The 15393-nt window shown below is 42.9% G+C and overlaps 1 protein-coding gene across 5 annotated transcripts in view; it reads right to left on the bottom strand.

Annotated features, from left to right (window-relative positions):
• FILIP1 (filamin A interacting protein 1) overlaps nt 1-15393 on the bottom strand; it is a 102531-nt gene that overhangs the window by 14621 nt on the left and 72517 nt on the right. For 3 of the 5 annotated variants that reach the window (XM_014870208.2, XM_014870209.2, XM_088162148.1), the window contains one exon: nt 108-2913. In XM_014870208.2, the coding sequence (XP_014725694.1) occupies nt 108-2913 (2806 nt within the window). Of the gene's footprint in view, nt 1-107; nt 2914-9219; nt 9367-9573; nt 9666-15393 lie in introns of those variants that run through there. The other 2 variants (XM_088162150.1, XM_088162149.1) reach the window with 2 other exon arrangements.

Here is a 15393-nt window from a genome sequence, read left to right as displayed (position 1 = left end):
GAGTTTCTCCTCACCCCTCCCATTCTCCCTGCTGGTGTCTCAAACCCGAGCTACGGTTTGTCCTTCTCCCTGCCACGAAGACCACACCGTGAGACTACACTGCTTACCACTGATTGTGTTCCTCGTGTGGAGGATGTTGTAACAGGCGTGATGGTGATAGTACTTGTCACCTTGCTGGCTGCAGGTCGTGGGGACAGGCTGTTCCGAGGTGACCGAAGGACAGTACCAGTTACCACCTCTTTCTCTGCCGCGATGTTCACCGGTCGCACCGTTATCACGGGGCTCGCGCCGTCAGGCGCGGCGGTGGGAGAACGCTTAAACTGGGAACCCAGGTGGATGTGGATTTTGTTGTCCTCTGTTGTAATAATGTTGGCGTTGGCATTGTACTTGCGGATTGGAGTCGGGACGGTTTGCTTTTCTGGCGTGACTTTGAAGACGGCCCTTCCCATGGTCATATCTTGTGACTGCGGAGAGACGGAGATTTCTGCCGGCGCGGCAGACGTCGATACCGTCATGATCTGAATTGGCGATGCAGGTCTGTCAGCGAACGGTGCTCTCCCTCCCTCTGGGGACTTTTCCCTGGAGAATGTTGTTATGGTGACTGGAGACATGGAACGATCGGGGCCCATGGGACTTTCACTGCCTTTTCCTTTTTGCGGCATAACATTTGGAGAGGGAATGATGGTTATTCGTGGCTTCTGATTTCCCAAAGTAGGAATGACAGTGGTACTTGAAAAAAATTCCTCAGCAGATGGGCTGGTTATCTCCAAAGTTGCTGTACTGTTCTCATGGTCTGGTGTCACCCGAATATGAAGAGGCTGACCCTGCTTTGGTGAAAGGACAACCTCCCCAGGATGTGCAGGACTACTGTGGGTTCGGGCTCCTTTATCAGGAGTTGTCTGAGCCCCAGTCTCCCTCTTTTTCATCCATGGTATCCAGGATTTCCTCATAGCAAGCTCATTTGCTGCTGGAGGATATCTCTCAAGCACTGAAGAACGCTCCATGGGTTTTTTCAGACCTACCTGTCGCAGATTGCTCATGATATGATTCTCCTCCTGGAAGGATTTCCTTATAAACACTGCTGGAGTTTCTTCTTCTGCTGCTTCATTGCTAAGAGCATCTGTCTGCACGCCAGTGGATGTCACGGGAACATCAACCATTCTTCTCCCGTTCATGCTGGGCCTCAGAGCGCGGCTGTAACGCTTAGAAAGCTCCAGCTCTCTGGTCAGGTTCAAAACTTCCTGCCCCATGCTCTTGTTCTTGTTTTCCTCCTCCATAAACCTTTGCTGTAGAACTGAATAATCGACTTGGAGCTGAGAAAGCTGGTCTTCTTTGTTCATGAGCTCATGGATTTTTTCCTTCAGTGCTTGAACTTCTGCTTTCAAATCTCTGCTTTTGGCCTCTTCCAGACGAAACCTGTGCCTCAGCTCTGCCTCCTGGCTCACTACTTCACCTTTTTCTATTGCTTTCGTTTTGGCAATCTGAAGTTTCATCTCCTCCAACTGCTGAGAAAGAAAATTAGCTTTATCCTGCTCAGTCCTAAATTTCTGCTCTAGCTGATCATACTCATCTTCAGTCTTCATCAAATCTCCTTCAACCACTTCCAGTTGTTTGAGACGTTTTTTCAATCTTTCTATTTCAATGGTAAGTTCCTTAATCTTGTTGTCCTCATGACAACCATGCTCTGCTCCTTTCCTAGTTCGACCTCTTGTAATTTCTCTTTCTACTTCCTCCATACCATCAATTCTTTTCTTTAACAGGTCAACTCTACAGCTTAATTCAGATGATTTTTCTTCTTCACTTCTCAGTTTGCCAATTAACACATCCCTTTCCTTTGTCAAGCTAGATACTTTTTCCTCCATTTCAGATTTCAGTTTCAAAAATTTCTTACTTTCTTCTATCAATTTCTCTGTTACATCCATAACTTTCCCTTGTTCAACTTTAAAATTCTTGTTTAGGCCCTCAACCTTTTTTTCCTCCTGTTTTATTTTTTCCATCATATTTTTTCGCTCATCAACCAACATTACAGTAAATGACTTCAGCTTTGTAAGGTCATCTTTTAAGCTTATTTCAGCCTTTTCCAACTTGCTTTCGGATGTCTCAAGGTCCTTCACTCGAGTCTTCACCACTTCCAACTCATTTATCAAATCCTTAGTCAAATTTTTTTCTTTCTCCAAGTTTAAGTGTAGCTGAGTGCATTCCGACTTACTTTTACTGAAAGCTTCTTCCAGCTTCTCTAGTTCTGACATTCTTTTCTGCAGCTTTTCCACTTCAAGTTTCAACTCTTTGCTATGATGCTCTTCCTCTTGCAGTTTATTTTTCAGCTCTTTGCACTGGGATTCAGTTTTTGTGATCTCTTCATCTTTCCCCTCCATTTCAAGCACGCGCTTGCGGAGGTTTTCCACTTCTGCCATTAAGCTAGAGTTCCCACATTCCCCTTTCGCTATTTTATCTCTTAGTTCTTGAAGTTCCTCCTCAGCCTTTTGAAGATTTTTGTTAGTTTCTTCTAGCTCCTCTATTCTGCGAGTCAACCCCACAAGCTTGAGCCTTAGCTGTCTATTATGTGACTCTTGATTAGCCAGTTTAGCAGTCATCTCCTCATGTTCTTGACAAAATGATGATGTTTTGTGTTCAAGTTCTGCCTCTAATTTCATCAGTTTTTGTCCATCTTCTTTTGCTTTTGCACTAATGATTTTAAGCTTTTCTTCTTCTTCCTTTAGTTTTTGGGTTAAATCCTGTATTTTCTGGCTTTGTTGACCAAGTTGTTCAATATGCATTTGTCTTTCATCCACCAGCATGAGTGCAAATGATTTGAGCTTGACTAGTTCTTCTCTTAGTTTATTGATTCTCTTTGTATGCTCCTTCTCCTTCCGTGCTTGATAGATCTTCTCCTGCTCAAGAAGTTTCTTCAACCTGAAAGAAGTTAGAAGAGATGCATTAGACTTATATATATATATATCTGTCTGTGTGTGCATCTCTCTAGTTCCAAATTTTAGTTTCTTTTTTTTTTTTAATTAATGGTAGCCTTCAAGAAATAACTACCTACTACAGTTATACTCCCAAACCAAGTACTTTGAATTACAAAAGTTAAATGAAAAATACATAAAATCATCTAGAAATCTGAAACACAGTAAAATTTTATGCGTGTGTAGATAACAAATACATCAGGTTTTAATTTCTTCTTAATTTATTTCTCTGTTACGATGTGGTTGGTAAAAGTATATAATATACCAACAGGACAGGCATTATCTACTCATTAATCCATTTATATCAAATTTGTTTTACAAGGTAGATTCCTCTTAACGTTTTGCATACAGAAAAGCATGTAAAGTAAGGTAAAAGATTAAACTAATTGCCATATGCAGCCACACATAAGCAGACCAATCCTGGTTACAAATAAACCAGCAGGACAGAAGTTTACAGTAGCACACAACTGATAATCATCTGGGCATCACAGGCATACCACATTAGCAGGAAGATTAATTTTCCAGCACAGTGACTATTATGTTAAATGGTTTCTTCCTCTACATTTCCATTTAGTAGATGTTGTGAACCACAAGGATCACACAAGTCAAACCTTTGGCTACAGCTGACCTCATCTGGAAAATTCTCTTCTCTGTATGGTCTCTATATTGTGTTTTCAGACAATATAAAAGCTCACATATATCCAAATTAGGTGTCTCCTCAGAAAGATAATAAAGACAATATCCAGCCTTACCCATGCAACACGGAGTAATGTAATTATTTTATACCTGTGATTTATATTCAGGATATGTTGACATCAACATAGGAAGCTCCTGCACATTTCTAAGCACAGATTTGTGATTATGGTGATCCTCAATTGACAAAGAGATATAGATAACACAAGGATGTATCCCTGAACCAATCTAAGAGCCTTATTGTAAAAGCAGCAGTCTGACTTAGAAAGACACAGGTATGCACGCTGAATTTACTGTGAAATAATATTTTTTCCGAACAGCTGTCACAGCACCTACAGTTCCCATATCCTCTGTCAAGACACAAGATAATTCAAATCCACTTGCTTCGCCTACCCTAAGCCTGAAGCTTTTCAGCTTCCTTTCTGTAACTGAGATGCACCTCCAGGTGGTAACAGCAGAGCAATTAATGCCTGGTAATTAACTTGCAGTAACTGGAACATCCGTATCTCAGCAAAGATGAACTTTTATCAATATTTTTATCTTACACGTTGGATGCAGATGATAGCAGGTGGAGCACAGATATATATTCCTCTCTGCTACTCCAGCAATGAAGTGGTGCCAAGGGCCCCGGGGCACAATGTTATACACAAAGGATGTCTCCCAGAGCCCTGAACTCTACACTCCGAGCAACAGCCAGATAAACTCAGTACTCAGCAACTGTTAATGTTTCACTCCTTGTTCCTGGGGGACCAGAACCAAAAGGAACTGGAAAGAAAAGCTATAAGAAAAGAGAAGGAAGTCAGAAAGCAGAACACAGGATGCAGTAGGTAGGGAAGGAGAAGGCTGAAGAATGCATTTGAAAACAAGGCTCGGATAGGATGTGGGAGTAAGAGAATAGTAGGAACCAGCGATAGAGAGAAAAACAAACAAACATTGCAGCCAACCTTGCTGGGTCACAGATTATTCTCAAAAAAAAAGTCTCTTTAGTTGTGGCAGCTCTTTGGAAAGGACTGAAAAGGCATGCTGGTGGATGCCTCATTATTGGTCAAGTTAGAATGTCAAAAGGTAAAAAAAGACCCACTGTCACTCACAAAGCATGCACTTTTCACACTGAAGAAGGAACTTTATTAGCATGCAATATATTCCCTAGCTGCTCTATCACACTCCTTCATGCAAATGTTTCAGCCAAGACCTCATCCTCATGTCCCCCGGGCTACATTTTTAAAGGAATAGTATGTGCCCTTCCACAAAAATACTGCTTGCCATGACAGAACAGTGTAGCCGAACCTGGTGGTGCTCTAAATGACTCCTCTTCCAAAGCCACAAGCATAGAAGAATGTTTCCAGACTCTTTTATCCCACAGGAAAATTTTAAGGTGATCCCTATATATTAAAAAACCCTAGAAGACAGCTTTCTAAAAATAAATAAATAAAATTATTGACACCCAAAAGCCTAAAGATGCTTAGAAAACTCTCTATGATTTGCAATTCCCAGGCCTGCACATGTGATTTTCACCCAGCAGTTGCACCTGGCAGTACACACCAGCCAGGCTGCTGAGTACAAAATAATGCACTGGCCACACATGGCTCCAGGTGATTACCTGAGAGTCTACTGGGCAATACTGCCGAGAAAACCACTGAAAAAACCCGCAAATACCTGTTAAACCAAGACAAAAAATGCCAGTTATGAAGCTGAGCAAAAGAAGAAAGCATGTTAGCCCTGTCACAGCCTTGCAGGAGTGCTAGCAGAGGGGAATAACCAGCTTGGCCCCTCTGGGAAAAGAAAGCAACATTCAGCATTTCATTCTGCCTCAGCTTTAGCACAGGGAAACTACATGTCTTAGATATGACAAACTAACTTTCAGAGAAAATACTTGACAATACTTCTGGTTTTCATGTCTAGAAGAACTACTTCTAATATCTGGTTCCATGGTGGGGGGATGGGAAGGCAGCACACAAATATGCGTGTTAATTGCTAAAGTAATTTAATAATCTATACCTTTTCAGTTACTTCTAGACACTAAAACAAAGCTGAGTCTAAGCTTGCTCCCGCTTTTCCATCTTTGTACAACTTTCATACCCCAGTGGCTAAACTGGAATTTCAGCAGGACTGCAAGGTGAGGCTGTCCCCTCTTGACCCTCCCAGCTGCTATCAGGCTTCTGATCTGACTGCTGCTGCTAATGTTTGCTAAGTAACACCAACCTACATGGGCTCCTATGCAACACTAAAAGCCCTTCAGACTCCCAGCACCTGGTCTTCAATGTGTTAGCCAGAGCAACTGCACTCTGGATTGTCAAGAGGCTGAAAGCACCTGCTTGATTCAGGATGAAAATCAAAGCAAAACAAAACCTTTAATAATGAAATATTAGATACAGCCAAAACACTGACAATCTAACAATTTGATATCTACCAGCCCAACCCCACATGTGGTGCCTTGGTTTGTGGTTTTTTTAGAAATGGGGAGAAATGTTTGGATACAACCGGATAACCTGCATTCATTAGTAAGAGTCTCGGGGGTATGGCATCTAGATTGCAGTAGGGAAGCATGCAGATGTGATCCAGTTCTCTGCTGAGAGAGGGACCATACTGCCTGCCCCTCTCTGGGCAGCACTGCTGCAGTCTGTGTGGCACCTCTTTTCCCGACGAGTTACACAAGCACCATGTCAAAGCATGCAGCCCGAGTTAGTCCCTGAATACGTGGTCTTTTGCTGCCATGGGGGTCCTGGTGGTCTCTCCCTCTCCTTACTATCTGTCCTCCCCACAGTATTTGAGGAACAGGTCCAGTACTCAAGACAGGCACGATACCCCTTGCAGTAGTGTATAAATCAGCAGCAAACCCTTAAATATGATGATTGTGTGCAAACTATTAACTGCCTCACTTAAACACCCCAGGAGGATGCCGCTCTGATTTTGTTCTATAAAGAAAGATGCCTGACTGGCATGGTGCAGGATGCTGGAGTTCAGAAGCTACTGATGCAGCCTGACGTGGTCTCTGCTGCACAGGGAGCTGCCTCTCCTGGATCCCCACCAGCCTTAGCTGCTCACAGCCACACCAGGCAGTGCTAGGGCAGCAGGAGAGCTCTGCTGGCAGCCGTGCTGGGAAGGCAGGAGCCTGAAGACTTTCAACAACCAATCCCAGTTGCAGAGAAAGCAGACATCAGACTGGAGGAAGAGCAACTACAGAATTAGTTTTAACAACTTTCATGAATGGTGTGCTGGAAGTAGCCAGCAAAAAGGAATATAGAAGTGGATGGGCAATAACCAGGCTCTCCCTCTCCTCCTTCCTTTAGGTTTGGTGCTGAAGTGTTTCACTGCACAGTCTTTCTGCTTCCTCTTCGCTCCTCAGAGCTATGAATTGACCAACGGAAGGGCAATGGGATGCTGATAGCTACAACTCTATCCCTCCAGAGATGTGGCTTCATTTCTTTCATCATGGCTCCCCTCAAAAAAACATTCATTTCTAAGTGCTTAAAACAGAGCATGCAAAAGCAAAAAGTCCCCTAAACATTTATTGAAATTTATACCACTGTGTGTATATCTTCCTTTCTGTTTATACTTCCATCAAGATGAGAAAACATCACAGGTACTCATACAACCTTTTCCACCTCTGGCATAAAAATGGGCACTCACCTATACAGGGAAGTCCTGGGAAAGCAGGGCAAGCCAGAGGATGCCCTGAAAGGCCATTAGCTACTCCCATGGTTTGCCTACACACCAACATTTCAGCACCACATTTCAGCTGTGTTGGCCTGTTTTAGCCCCCTGCTGTGAAAACAAACAATGCCAAGGTGTCTCCCAGTGTTTAATTAAGCATTCACAGGAGGAGCTAATGTGAAGGGCAATCTGGAGAAGTGGAGAGCTATTTCTCCTGCTATCAAAATGGCAGCAGGAGGAAGAGCAGTTGGAAGAGAGAGGATGGAAAGGATGAAAGCAGATAGGGTCTCTAGAGGACCTTATTAATTGAGTTCATAGCCTAGAGATCCACAGAGTTTCTCATTGCTGCTCTAGCACAAAGCCCTGTGACTTACCACTCCTGTAGTACCTTATTTTGCCATTTACATTCCAAAAAGTCTGTTGCTATGGGGTGTAATGACTTCTATCCCATTTCACGGATGGCCAGTAAGTGGGGGTTAAGGCAAATGCATTGATGAGGACTTGGTCCTCTAAGGATCAGATGACTTAGGGCTGATGAAGGCTGCTTCCTCCTCAGGGGCCAACAGCATTTCTGTGTCCCTCACACACCAATCCCAAGGGAATTTCCACTGGGGAAAGCAAATGTCATCACAAACTCATCTTTCCACTTCAAACCCAAAGTTTGCTACTGTACATGCAGTTAGAGAGACTGGACAACTTCCTAGTGGTAGCCAGAAAGCTGCTGCCCATTAAATGATGTGAGAGTCTGTAATCCCAGGACAATGAAAACCAGCAAGAGGTGGTTTAACTCAATAAAGGAGTTCCTTTTTTTTTTTTTTTCCCTGTTTAATGTACAACAGCTGATTTTGAACATTATTTCTACAGCCGCTGGGAAATCCTCCACATGTCAGAACAATTTCCCAGTGCTTCCGTGTTTGAGGCCAGGCTGAGATACCCAAAAGGCTGAATTTTGCTAGTTCTGAATATTTACAACTTCAGCTGAAGTAAAAGAGAGCCAAAAGATGGTAAGGCTCTTTAGGAAACAAAACAATCGGGCCTAAGACTTAAATTAGGCAATTAAGTCACACTTTCAAATCATCAGCTTCACTACTTCCCATATATTCATCTCAACTGGGGGAAGAAATATGTAAACGAGATCAGATCCCGTGGCAAGAAAAAGAATAAAGAACATCTGTGTTACTTTCTCCTTTCTATCCATTACATTTTAAAGGTAAGGAATGATAAAAATGTTTGAATGACCTTACTACAGAACTTTCCAACTTCTTGTTCAGTTTATCACAGGGTCAACTCTGAAAACAAATACAAGCTTGTTAAAAAAAGTCATTGGTTCTAGTAAACCTAATTTTTTGTGGCTGCCTAATATACAAACTCAAAGTGTAAAAACATGCATGTTCTTCATTGCTGGATTAACTTTTGGAAAGTGGTAGTATCAAACTATATAACAAGCAAATTAATATTCTTGCTAATTCTAAACTACATGATAGTTTCCAAAATACACTGAAAGAAAAAGAAATGTTTTCTTCCTGAGGACACATTGCTTGTAATGTACAACAGTTTATCTTCTGTTTCTAACACTGATTTTGTAAAACTTAAAATCCACTTTGCTGAAATACTTTCAACGCAAATGAACTATCTTACTCCAACTGAACAGTGATTAAAGGCAGTATTTTGGAATAAGAACACTTATTAGATTCAGCGTCCCCCACCTTTCCAGAACACTGTTCACGTAAGAAAAACACCAAAGATCTTTAAGAACAAAACCCGACCGACATCCTTTCAGACTACAAAACAGTATCACCCACATTAATTGCGGAGGTTCAAGGAGGGGAAAGGGGATGCACAGAAAGCAGGTACACAGTATCTGAGGGCGAAGCGACGTTCAGCTGAGAGATGAGAATTGCCAAACCTGTCTGCGGGCTGCGGTTATCCTTCCCTGACCCCTTGGTGTGCCGCTCGGGAGGGGAAACCACACAGCACAGCCGCACCAGGTGCACCTTCCAAGGCTCCAGCCCAGCGCTGCAGCGGCCCGGGCCCCCAGCACTGCCCTGCTCCGTCCAGCCCGCCCGGAGCCGGGGTTCCGAGCATCCCCACAGGCTCCGCTCCAGCCGCGCTCCGTCCCGCCCGCCCACGCCAGTGCCCGGTGCGCTCACGGCACCAGCGCACTGCGCATGTACGCAGCAATTAGCGCCGCTCAAATTAAAAAATGCAATTAAAAAAAAAAATAAAAAGAAAGAAAGGCCGAAAAAAGAAATTCTCTTACCTTATAACTAGACCTATATATTTTTTTTTTTAAGCTACCAGAACGGCGTCCGAGCAGCGCAGTGCCGCGGCCGGGGAAAGCGCGCTGGCCCCGCTGCCAGGTGAGGCTGCGCCCCGCGCTCCGCGCTCGCCCGGGCGGGCGGGGGAGGAGCCGCGGGCCGGGACCGGGGACGGCACCGGGGCAGGACCAGGACCAGAACCGCCGGGGGTCCGGCTGAGCCGCTGCTCGCTGCTGCCAGCCCTTCCCTCTGCGCTGGGGTTTGTTACCGACAGCCCCTCCGGGCTCTTTGTAGCCACAGTTCATAGGTGAGCGATTAAGAACTAATAATCTGATCGCAGAGAACCGCCGGGAGTTGCTTTTGCTTAACTGGAATGGGATGCACGAAGCGCTGCTTCCCAGTCCCAGCTGCCTATTCATTCCGCTGGCTCAACAAAAGTTCCTGTTGCTTTCCTCTTGTCTTCCCGGTGTTTGAAGTGGCAGTGCTGCTGTTGGTACGCGCTGGCTGATCTTAAGATCGGCTGATAAAGGCATGAATACATGAAGAAAATCCCCTGGGGATTTAGGATACGGGCGTGTTTGTTTTTGAAAATCCATGCATAGTAGCAAGCCTAACCGAGGCTGGTGAGGTCTGAAAAGCACCATTCTGCTAGCTCTCTGCTTTAAAGAAGTCCTAAAGCAGCCCTTTTGTTCCCAAAACAGCATAAAAGAATTTGGGGATTCTTTCTATTTCCCTAATGATTCCCTGGATTGCTCACAATCACTTTTTCAGACTTTGTGACGGGAACTAGGAACTTCCCTTTCTTTTTTACCTTTGCTTTCCTCTTCCTGTTCACCTTCCACTTTTCTTAGGAAGCTTTCAGTAGCCAAAACCACTGTAAGTATATAATTTCAAATGTTATTATCCACTAAAAATGGACCTATATGAGTTTACATTTTTGAGAAACTGATTTCATGTTCTTTCATTTTTTTTTCCTTAGGACCTTCATTCAGGTCTGGACAAAGCTTATTTGAAAAGCAGGTGCTTAGAGACTGATTTTATGCTTTTTATTCAAGACGTTATTTACCTCGCCCTCTTCAGACTCTGCTGAGAACAGAATTATTAATTTTTGAGTGAGAGGTAGAAGCACAAAGGGACCAGGGTTTTGCTTGGGACACCTGCTCTGGGGTACATTAGATGTAGGTTTCAGAGTGCAGCAGGGTGGGTGGTGCATGCAGATCACAATCCCTGTGATTTTGCCTGTGCCCAGGAATGGATGCTCCAGACTCCTGCACATCTGAGCCCAGATCCAATATGCTCTCCAAAACGAGAACCATTCTTAGAGTGAAAAACATTCACAATCCATGTAAATTAGCTTCACGTGACGTAACTGGCCCCATGTAGGAAATCCGTCACACCAACGCAACAGTGGAGCCACATTTTCCATGGAAATCTATATTAGTCTTAATCATTCTCTCCCATTTCATATTCCTTTACCTCATTTACTAAATACTTTCCAAAAGATGAAGCTGGGGGTCCTACAGAGAGACTGTTGCTTCCTGTGTGCAAAGCTGATGCATCTTGCTATGTTTCTGTTTTTCCAGTGTCAGAGGAAAAGTGTCTTTACAAAATATATTTAATTGTGCAATTACAAATGATGACATGCATTGAGCCGACCAATGTTCTGCTTACTCTACTTACTGACTCCTTTGCAATCCCAACAATTGTTTGGTAGAACTAAATATTCTTTAAAAAGAGGAAACTGCATACACAATGGCAAACACTAAGATATTGGCCATTGAAATTTAAAGATGTGGCATTATACGGACACTTTAAGAGATTGTCAGAAGAGTTTAGATCCTTTGTATGGCCTGCATAAAAGTCTGCACTCTAAGTTAACAAAATAATTTATAGCCATAGCAGGGTGTCAGCCTCGAGGCAGTTTGATACTAGAAAGGCATGGAGCACTTTGCAGGCAAGTTTCAAAACTATCTGCTGACAGATGGGTTTGGCTGTGATCAGCAGCCAGGAGCAAGGCTCTGTTCCACCGGCGCTGCTGGCTCTGCAGGAGGATATCTGGTCACACACCCCATCCCAGCTGGCTCTGGGCTTGGAGCTCGTTGCACAGCTCATCCCACTCCCTCTGCACCCGCTGCTGAGTCCCAGGCTCTCCTCACCTCTGCACTCCATTTCTAACTCCCACTTCTCCCAAATCAACATCCCTCCTAGGTGTCCTCTCTCTCTGCTCTGGCTGTTCTTGTCTATGTTGCCACACTTGGGCCAGGCTGGAACTGCAAGCAGCACATCGTCCCTCATCTGTGTTTTCATGGTCTCAGCTCTGAGCAGGAAGTTCAGGGATGTCCAGAGGATGTTGGAGAAAGTGCAGGGTGGTAGTGGTGAGCCTAGACACCTGCACTAGTTGAGATGGGTCTGTACCACCATAAGATTTCACAGTTAGAGTGTTCTCCCATCACCATCAGGTAGGATGTCACAGCTACGGTCAAACAGGCCTTTAGTATTCTTTTTAGTATTAGCTTTTCTTTCACTGCTTAGAAATCACATGATGTGTCTATATAAAAATATAAAGGTACTCCATATGTTGTTATTTCTCGAGAGTACCTTCAACTTTAAGTCATTTCAAAGGCTGGGAAAATTTAACTTGCTCATGAATTTTTTTGTTCACGCTTTCTTTGGGATGAAGCAGTTCAAGAAATGCATTCCTGAATAAGGCAGCACTTGCAACATTGTGAGACCAGATAAGAAAAACAAAAAGAAATAAAAGTAGCAGAGGGAATAGATAGGAATTCCCAAATTTCAACTCATGTCTGAAAGCCAGAAATTATACTTTGCATCTGTCACGATTGCCTACTACAGAGGAGAGTAACTGGGAAGCAAAAGATGGAATTGGTTTAAAAATTTAATGATGTGCTAATAGACTACACATTTCTTTGATAAGCTGCTCTCTTAAAAAAATTCCTAACTATGCACAGCAATAGATTCCTCTGTGGATCTTAGAGACTTGTAACAAATTATTGCCTGATTATAAAATTCTCTGTAAACAGAGCTTTGTAACCTTCCCAGCAGACTGCCCTGCTCTCGGTTGCCTCTTTACCTTCGCTGCAGAAACACATGTAACATTTATAGTGAAAGCAGAGAGCTTGCAACTCTCTCCAAGTTTTCAAACACGTTACAAAAAGCCAAAATATTTCTATTTGTGCAAAGAAAGCTTTTCTTAAATTTGTGTTTACTTACATATATGAAAAGGTATACTGTGTGCTTGCCAGAATTTTTTATTTTTTGTTCATAAAAGCTTCAAAGCAGTAAAAATCTTCCATCATTATTTTGTTTTTCTTTTCTTCCTTTCTCCTGGTTAAGTCAAACTCATCTGGTAAGTCAGACCTGACCTCCACTCTGCTTAGAGTTGTCTGCTCTGAGTGCAACAGATACAAATTGATTCAGTGGCATAGAAATAGAACAAGAAGATTTTGAATGTTTAGGGAGGGAAGAGGCTGATTTTAATTTGCTGCTGAAGATATAGTGAGCAAGGTGATCCATTGGGCCTTTTGGAAAGAGAGAAATAAATAATGAAGATAAATGCAGTAAATTCTTGAGACATGACTTTGTAGGAAAAGCCTGAGAAAAATACTTTAAGTTGGACTCTGTGCTGTTGTATCTCAGGCAATACACTTTATATGGCATACGTCATGCACATTAAAAAACTTCATTTGGTGAGCTGCCCTGACAACTGGCTTTGTTCACCTTTGTTCTTATTTAAAACAGGTTGTTCCATGCAGCTGTTAAAGAAACTGTGTGCACACACACGTTTGCACACAGGCTTTTTTATTACTCCTCAGATCTTTCAGAATAAGTCATGCTGCCTAGGTTTTAAATTATTTTTCTCTTTATTACAGCATGAAAATCACCTTACGCTGGGATCTGCTGCCTTTTGTAGAAGCCTGATGCAAAAGTTTAACAAAAGCATTTCTCGCTTTTTTCTTTTTTTTTTCCTAGTGCACTCTATCCCCTTCCTTTTGGTTTTCTGCTTTCTTAGCACTTGTGTGTATCCTTTTTCAACATCTCCAATACTGCTGGGATTCTTTTAAGTAAAAGTGATTACAGCTGAAGCTGGACCTGTCTGTGTCACGGTTATTGTTTCATGATTTGGTCATATTTTGGGAATAAGCACCAGGAATTTCATAGAAGCCTGTTGTGGCCCTTCAGCAAGAGTGTCCTGGGAGCCAAGGCAAAGGTGTCCAGGAGCTTAGACAAGTGCAATTGGCAGGATGCCTCTTGCTGCCCTCTGTACACCCACTGTTGTTAGTGCTGGCCTCTTCACTACCTGTGCTCTATCAGAGCACCTCACTCACTCTGCCTGCCTGCTCTGGGCTCCACCCTTGCTTTTCTAAATTACTCTTTTGAGGTGCTAGGTGTTCATGGGGAAATATTAGGTGGAGGAGTGAGCTGGAGGCTTTAAAAGCAGGGAGAGCCATGCCTATTCTCAGTTTACCCAGAGAGAATTAGTCTTTTGGGAGTGTCTTGGTCTCTTTGCTCCAGGTGGGTCTAGGATGTAAAGTTAATCCTGACTGATTTTCTCCTTTCTGTTGCTTTTGTACTGTTGGCCTAAACCTATCTCTTTGCTATTCCTCATTCCTTATGATCCAGGTCTATCAGTTCAGTTCTTGCCCCATTGCTCTCACTCCTACTGACCTTTCCTGGACTTATTTTTCTTTTGTGCTTCTTCTCACTGACCCTTCCTTTAAGCAAGGTAACCCAGTGACTGACTGGGGTTGAAAGGCACCTGAGTCCTACACCTAAAACTAAAGCTTGTCTACCTCACTGCTCCCCATTTGATACACCACTGGAATATAGAATTTGACAGAGTGAGTAAAAATAGTGGGCAGGAAAAATGAGAGAAAACGGAATCCAAAGAATTCCTGTTTCATTTTAACATCAAACAATACAAGTGATAGTGTGTCTGGAGTCACCACGAGAGGGTCATGAACATTGGAAAGTGTACCAAAAAAAAAAAGAAAATAGTGACAAAGTTTAAAATCTGGATTTAGGAAATAGCATCATTAATATAACTGCACACACTGGGCTAGTCAAGCATGGAGAAGCTCGCACAGCTACAACAGCAATGCAGCTTGAGAGAAAGTAACATTCAAGTGGGGTCAGTATAAAAACTCATCCCTGTCAATGCAGGGTCTCAGACATTTTTAGAAATACAGCCTTTGTGTGCGCTTGTTCATATCGTGTTTGGCCACCTTGGTCACAATGACATAAGAATAATACAATACACATATATAAAAGCAGAGAAAAATAAATAATCTTATGAAGATTCCTTCTTGAGTTTTAAATTACTTCCTGTGAGTGTCATATTATCAATAATTTAGCAAATATTGAATCCTCAGAAAAATTTTCAAATGCTGTAGAAGAGTTGCCAGCAGCTGCTTTTATGATCTAGAGAGGGACTGATAGATTTTAACAACATCAGCATTGAGTAATCCTGGCTGTCATACCACATCCTAATATGCCATGTCCCAACTCTCAGTCTGAAAGGCTGTGGAGGTATTTCCATTATTTTTCATGCCAGGACCCTCAGCTCTTGCCCTGAACACAGAGGAGTGCACGCTTGCCCACCACATCCATGCCACAGCCCCACCTTTGCTACTGCTTTTTCTTGTATTCTGGAGGTGCAGCATAAATGGGCACCTCTTCCCTCAATAAAAAAAAAAACCCAAACCAAACCAAAACACCACCCAAATAAACCCCAAAAACAAAACAAAAAATACCCCACAACAACAACAACAAACCCATCATATTAATGAAAAGCCACCAGATAA

This window comes from Sturnus vulgaris, chromosome 3 (assembly GCF_052056855.1).
Source record: "Sturnus vulgaris isolate bStuVul1 chromosome 3, bStuVul1.hap1, whole genome shotgun sequence".
Taxonomy (NCBI): domain Eukaryota; kingdom Metazoa; phylum Chordata; class Aves; order Passeriformes; family Sturnidae; genus Sturnus; species Sturnus vulgaris.
The sequence above is the reverse complement of the archived record's forward strand: the minus strand, read 5'-3'. Positions and strand labels throughout refer to the sequence as shown.